General features: G+C 38.0%; 1 protein-coding gene across 1 annotated transcript in view; it reads left to right on the forward strand.

Annotated features, from left to right (window-relative positions):
- The window catches only part of LOC119592677 (golgin subfamily A member 4-like), a 24553-nt gene that overhangs the window by 12500 nt on the left and 4450 nt on the right, over positions 1 to 7603 (forward strand). Inside the window, 6 exon segments of the mRNA XM_037941591.1 lie at positions 222 to 439; positions 1794 to 1802; positions 1804 to 1903; positions 2207 to 7238; positions 7402 to 7417; positions 7419 to 7566. Coding sequence (XP_037797519.1) covers positions 222 to 439; positions 1794 to 1802; positions 1804 to 1903; positions 2207 to 7238; positions 7402 to 7417; positions 7419 to 7566 — 5523 coding nt within the window.

The raw sequence follows: 7603 nt of genomic DNA on the forward strand, positions 1-7603 counted from the left end.
TGATACACTTAGTAGTGTTTGGGATCCACTATGGATAAGCCTGATTTACTGAATACTGGAGAATACTCACACACAGTAGGTGATCACATAAAAATGTTGACACTTACTTCATAGGAAGTAAGTTAAGAATAGCAAATAAGGTAAAATTTTACAGCTGTAATCTTTGTAAATACAGTCACACTTGAGCAGTACACTCACAAAGCTCAATTTATCCCACATAGACTCACATCTTTGGAGCAGTGACGTGAGCTTAGCTAATGATAGTTTCGTCGACGGGGCTAGTGGTACTAGTAAAGGTGTTGGAGGCAGTAGTAATCCACGGCGTCTGGTAGTTGCTGAAGTCCATCGCTTTGGGTGTCATCCACCATGTGCTGGATCCCCCCATGACCTGGCCTCCTGTCCTGTAGCAGCCGCCTCTGTCACGCATGATGCTTGTCAGGTGAGGCTCTCTGAGGTCAGGCGGTCTGTTTTCTACATTCCATTCTCTGTGTGTTTGTGTGCATGGCTCCCCACTTGCAGTTGTTTGTTTTATTTGTTACACATTATGTTAGCATTTTGTTTTATTCTGTACTCTTCTGTATGCTTATGTTGTCTTGTCTGAGACTAGACGATACCATTTTTACTTCTCAGTATATTACAGTTGTCCTTTATTACTCAGTTTTTTCTTTCAATATATATGTCAGGCCAATATCCACTTGTTTAGTTCATGTTAACACTGAAGATATTTTATTAAAGTTGTTTAGTGAGATTTCAGTGAGAGGTTCTAATTTCTTTCTAATATTATCTTAATTTTGATAGAATTGTTTTGTTATTTACTATTGGTATTTTTATTTAATTTGTTTTAGTATTCATTTATGATTATTATTTATACATGAATGTCTTGAGGAATTCTTCAGTAAAGTATTTGTTTTGTCATAGGGAGTAGAGAACTTTCAAGTTTTCATTTTTTACAGGGCAGTTTTTCTTATTTTGGGAAACCTTTTGAATTCAAGAGGTTTCCCAAAATAAGAAAAATATGCAGTTTAGAGATGATAGGTAATTAAGAACTCTTTAAAATAATGATTTTCATTTATATTAAGTGGATGTTGGCCTTATTATTTTTGTTTGTGGTAGCCATAAGATTTGTGATATATATGCTTTGCAAAATATTTTTGGCCACTACATTTATATGTAAAAAAAATATTACAGTTAATTTTATGGTGGAGGCAACTGCTTTGTCATTCTACTTTAATTTAAGGATTTCACACTGCAGTTTATCATAACTAACCTCTTACAAAAGGCTTTTAGAATATGGTGTTTCTTCTGGTAAGTCATGCAAAGTGGATATTTTATTTAACAATATCCTGGTCAACCAAAGTAACTGTGTAATTTCTTTGTCACTTTTTAAATGGATATTGATCACTGGGGTAGTCCCATCCCTCCAGATTTTTTGGACTGAAACTTCATGTGTGATTCTCGTAAATGGTAAAGAGAGGTAAGTAATGTGTATGTGAGGGATAGTCAAGACTTATGGTAGATTTTTGAATGGCAGCTTTTTGAGCTTTACCCACTGTATATACTATTTAGTTATGTTTATTTATGTGCTGAAAATGTCTAGATGCTAGTTGTTTGAAAAGATTTGGAAGTGTGAGACATTTAGATATTTGATTAGTCCTTTACTTGTAATTAAATAATGTTCAGAATACAAAAAGAAAACCAGGTATTAAATGCTTTCCTGTTATTAGTTCATCACTTTAAGCCTTTGAATGATCTTCACCACTAGAATTGAAATGTTGCATGTATTCCTTCACCAGTATCAAGATTATAAACCCAAAGCTAAGACAAAACACCAAAAATGAGGCAGATCCTTTGAAGGTGCTGAGTGAGGCATCATCTGCTTTGGCTCTCACAGAAACACTGATAGGTGAGTCATTATCATGGATAAACCACTTCTGCTTATATGAATTTAGTTTTGGTGTCAGCTGTGTAAATACAGCTAGGGGAAATGTGGGTTTCATTCTTTTACTAGTATTGATAATATGATAATATATGAATTACCATGATTCATATTCTTTTAAGATAAGTAGTATATTCTTTCATATATCTGCATAATAGAATTTCACAAGTTCTCTTTGGTGGTGATTTCTTGGGATGCAAAATTATGTTGTTGCAATTTGCAACTGCAGAATGAAAATAAACAATACTGACTTTTCATTCTGTTTTACAGGTCCTCTTAGGATCCCCCCAGTGTCACAGGAAGTCCTAGATCAAGTTCTGTGCACCATGGAGAAAAAGACAATAAAGCAGGTATCTGCAGCAAATGGAGGTTCTCCTGTGGTTAATGCAGTTACAGAGAAGACTAGTGATTTGCATCCATATAGCTTCCCAGAACCAGTTAATGCAAAGGATATTCCCACAGGGAAGTTGTTAGGCTCATTACAGTCTGTTCTCCAGCCCAAAGTGCATAAACTTTCCACCACAAAGTTGCAAACATTTAGTCCAGCTGGTAATGGTCACCCTGATGATGTCCAGATAAAGAGTATAGCATCTGCAGATATTCAAGCTGGAGTGACAGAACCTTTAAAACAGATCAGTGTTGTATCACTGCCAGAGGAACAGAGAAGATCAGAACAATTAGTTAGAAAGAACAGTCGAGTTATTACTGTTCCAGTTGGTATGAGTGATCATGGACCAGTTGAAGTTTACCGAGAAGTGCATCAGTATCCAGCTGGTGTTATCACAACTACAGTAGAAAAACGATCATACATTGGGCAGGGTGAGTCAGAACACCGTCCCCTCTCAGGGCCTGCTAAGCGAAAGTGCCGTTCAAGGAAATTGAAGCAGAAGCGTGCCGACCATCATGCCTCACAGTCCTCTGTAGCCAGTGGATCTTCAGCAGGTACATCTGTGGCAAGTGGAAGTACACTCATTTCTCAAAGCAGTTCTGAACTCACACCTATCTCACGTAGTCAAGCTTCATCATCAAAAACCAGTCTCAATGATGCAAGAAGTGATGCAGCAGGACCTATAACAAGACCAGTACTCTCAGCAGCAATTATGCAGATGCGCCAGGCTTTAGAACATGTTTCCAATGCCTCTGATAATCACTCAGACAAATCTAGTGGGGGAGCAGAACTTTCTTCAAACTTTTCAGACACCTCATCCAATTTATCAACATTATCTGATCTGAGTGGGTATGAGGATGAGTATATTAGGATTAAACGCCTTGTATCAGATGCTGTGATACCTCCAGATGACTATAAAAAACTCGTAAATAAAGCAAATAGTAAATCAGCCACATCAAAACCAGTGCCAGTTGTAGATTATGAAAAGATTATCAGGGATCTTCAAGCACAAAAAGAGGATTTAGAGATACAACTTCACAGATTATCCATCCAAGTCCAAAATGCAGTAAGAGAAAAAGAACTGTATCAGCAGCAACTTGAGCTGATGCAGACAAAAATTACTGAGACAAATCAGAAACAGTATTTTGAGGTATTAAAACAAAGAGCAAATTTAGAGGGACAGTTGGAAATGCTAAAACAAGAACTTGAAAATACTGTTTATGAGAAAAACCAGTTGCAGTCCAAAATATCTGAAGCACTAAAGGAATCTGAAGCTAGTAAAGATGCTGCTGTTGTTGCAAAGGATGCAGAATCAAGGATGAGTGCAAGATTACAAAAGTATGAAGAAGCTAATAAGAACCTGGAGGAGAATCTCAGAAATGCAGAAGAGAAGATTCAGAGAATATCCAAGGACTATGAGAACTCACAGTCATTAATTAAAGATCACATTTCAAAGAATGAGCAACTAGAGATGAGAATAAGCCAATTCATGGATGCAGAAACCAACATGAAAGCAGAATTAGATGGTCTGAAGGCTCGGTTATCGCAGGTCCAAGAGGACTGTGAGGTAAAAACAAAGGCACAAATCCAGGCAGAAACTGCTGCTAATAAATCTGCAATGGAACTGCAAAAATCCAATGCTTCCAGCCTTTGGTATCAGGAACAGTTACAAATCGCACAAGTTGCAAGAGCAAAACTACAACAAGATCTTTTAGATACAAAGTCAAGCTTAGCCAAAATTACATCAGAAAAAGATACATTAGAAATAACAGTACAAACCATGAAGCGGGAGGCAGAGGATGGGCAAGCAAGGGCAGTACGAGAGAAAGCCTCTCTGGTTGCACACCTTGAAGCTCTCCAGGCTGACATGGCAGAGCGTGAAGCACTTGTCTCTCAATTGGAGCGGGATCGTGGCAGTGATACAAAACTTATGGAAGACAGGAGACAGAGACTAGAGCAGGATAGGCAAAGAATACATAAACTCCGATTAGATCTTGGTGATACTGAGAGACAACTTGACTTTGTCAAAGATGATCTGAAGCATAAGTGTAGCTTACTAACAAGGTATGAAAATGAATTAAAGGATTTAAGGACATCTGAAGCAGTCAACCAGGAAGTTCTTGGTGAAAGAGACATTCGTATATCAAATCTTGAGCAAACTGTTGATGAATTAAAGTCATCTGTAAGCAAACATCAAGAGGAAGGTAAGACCAAAGATGCAACAATAAACATGTTGAAGGAAGAAAAACTGAAGCTTGAGGTGACACTTGCAGCAGCAAGTAATGAGAAGAAAGAAGTAGATGATGCTATTATCAAAGTAAGAGAGGACATGACAAAACTTTCCTCCAGCTTCTATAGAATGAAGCATGATCTGGCAGCCAAGGACCGACAGATTGAAGTACATAAGAAAGAGGCAGAAGAACTCTTGACAGTAAGAACACAATTAGAGAAAAAATATGAAGCTTTAGAAAAGAAGACCATTGAGGATGAAGAGAAAAAGAAACTTGTGAAGGAGATGAGTGAGTTAAAACAAGAAATAAAAGAGTTGTCATCTGCCAGAGAAAAGGCAGAATCAGAGCAAGTTGGTATGAAGCAAGTTCTGAAATCTCTAGAAATAGAGAAAAAGGGTTTGGGTGAGGCTGTTCGATTGCGGGAGGAGCAGATCCAAAATATGCAGGGAAGTGTAGAAAACTATAGAGAAGCTATCCTCAAGAAGGATGAGGAGCTGTATGTGGCTCATGAACAAAACTCATCCCTTGAGAAGACCTACATAGAGTTACGCAGACAGTGGGAATCTTTAAAAGAAGAGACTCTGGCCTTAAGACAAGAGTCAGAAGCATATATGGAACATGAGAAGCTGCAGAAGAGAGAGAAAGCTGAACTCAAGGAGAGTATACAGAAGGAAAGAAAGCTAAAACAAAATATGGAAAGGAAGATTGAGAGTCTAGTTAAGTTGCATGAGGAAGAAAAAGCAAAACTGTTGTCAGAGAAGCAAAATAACGAAAAAACTGTTGCTGAACTGACTAAGGCACTCCAAATTGAAAAGGATGAAAGAAATAAGATAACTGAAAAGAAGGAAGTTATTGAGCAAACACACAGTGCATTGTTAAATGAACTTCACTTGTTAAAGAAAGAAAAGACTGAATTACAGGGTAAACTAAATGAAGAAATAAAAGAATTAAATGATAAACTCACTAGATCTCAAAAGGAAAAGGACGACATTATAACCTCCTTAAAGACACAGCTAGATACCATCTCTAAAACCCACCAGGACACAAAGAATAACCTTGCACATTTGCAAGAGGAGAAAGACAGAAGTGTCAAAGAGCTGACAAGTAAGTTACAGATGAAAATAGGAGAACTGGATACCATGAAGAAGTCCCATAGTGATGCACAGTCACTAATATCAAGAATAAATCAGGAGAAAAATAGATTAAATGAACAAGTCACTCAACTCCTGGCTGAGAACACTCACCTGAAGAAAACACCCACAGTGAATGCAACTTTAGTGAAGGACTCTGCACCTGCAAATGAACACAAGGAAGGAAGCAAAAAGAAAGGTGGAAAGAATATAGATAATCTACAAAGAGAAATCTCGGTATTGCAAACCAAGGTTCGTGAAAATGACACAAAGTTGAAGGATGTCTTGAAGCAGAAGGAAGGTTTAGAGTCTACCATGAAAAATACCAAGAAAGAAAACTTATTAATGAGAGCAAAAATGAAAGAGTTTGAGTCTCTAAAGTCAAAATGCAAGGAGTTAGAAGCTTGTAAAGAGAAACTAAAAGACTATGAAGCCTTTAACCTGAAGCTTAAAGATTTAGAAACAAAAATAGAGAATCAAGAGAAAGATATAACCACTCTGAATTCTTCCTTGAATGAAACATCTGGTCAAAATAGCATTCTAAAAGAAAGAGAAGATGAGCTCTGCCTAAGGATAGACATCTTGAATAAGGAAAAAGAAGATCTTCAACAAAAGATCTCTAACCTTGAGGAACTTAACCAGCAGTCTCATGAGAATATTATGCAATATCAAGTACAACTAAAGCATGCAGAAGCTGAGAAAGAGGAGTGGATGGCTAAATTTGAAAGCTTAAGAGATTGCATTCCTGAACGAGACACAAGCACCCAACCAGCAGTGCAGTTAGGGTTCTCAGGGAGGGGAAGTAGTTCCAACCAGACATTTAGTAAAAACCAAGAGAGACTTGGCATGTCAGCAGTGGATCATGATAGTACTCAAGGTCTTGTACCAGGAGCACCCATGAACAACCTTGGTTACCTTTGCCAACCTCCACATGGAACAGTGACAAATGGCACACAATTTGATAAAACCATGGCAGATTTGCAGGCTCAGGTAAATTTAACATCCAAAGCTTTGCAAGACAAGGAGAAGCAAATTCAGAACCTTCAGCACAGACTGAGCATTTATAGAGAAGAAGAAGCAAGACCTCCTTGTCTCAGTTCCTCATCAGTTAGTTCTCAGGTAGCAGTTGAATCTGTGTCGGAGGATTCAGTTCCAGAATCAGTTTATAAGAAAAAGATTCATGACCTCCTTCAAAAGATAGAACAACTGCGGGTATCCGGGGAGACTGAAGTTTGTGATAGCAACTCTGGAAGAAATGCAGAAAACAACAGTTCAGAAATACAAATGATGACAGCTAAAGTCAAAAGCCTAGAGTGTGCAGCTGAATCCAAAAATAGTGAGTTAGAGGAAGTCAAAACAAAAATGGCAGTTATGACCAAAGAGTTCCAGGAAAAACAAAGACGATACGAGTCAAATGTCCGACTCTTAACCAGGAAGCTAAAAGAACATATGAAGGGACGCAAGTCAGCAGAGAAGGAGATGCAGACGCAGGCTGAAGACCACCAACGTATACTGAATGAGGAGCAACAGAGATATTCTGTGCTGAGATGCAGGTAAACTGATATTCATCAAATGTGTTATCACTGAGGCATGAGTTAGAATGTAAGTTGTACTAGAAGAATTTTCATCCATAATTTCCTTTTATTTTTCGAGTCTTATTTTCACTGTCATTTTCAGCTTTATATTAAGAAAACTGACATTTCAATATTTGTTCAGATACATAGAGCTTGAAGGGTCGTAGTGAGTCATTGGAGGGTCAAGTGGCCAGTCTAGAGAGCGAAGTGGAAGAAGTACGCGGAGCTCTGGAGAGGTCTCGTCAGGAGGCCTATGATCACCACAACAATACCTTACAGCTGCAGAAGGAGATTGGCAGACTTCAGGGTAATTATTGAATAATACAGTTATTGTATGTTTAATG

The sequence above is a fragment of the Penaeus monodon genome, chromosome 30 (genome assembly GCF_015228065.2).
Source record: "Penaeus monodon isolate SGIC_2016 chromosome 30, NSTDA_Pmon_1, whole genome shotgun sequence".
Classification (NCBI taxonomy): Eukaryota; Metazoa; Arthropoda; class Malacostraca; order Decapoda; family Penaeidae; genus Penaeus; species Penaeus monodon.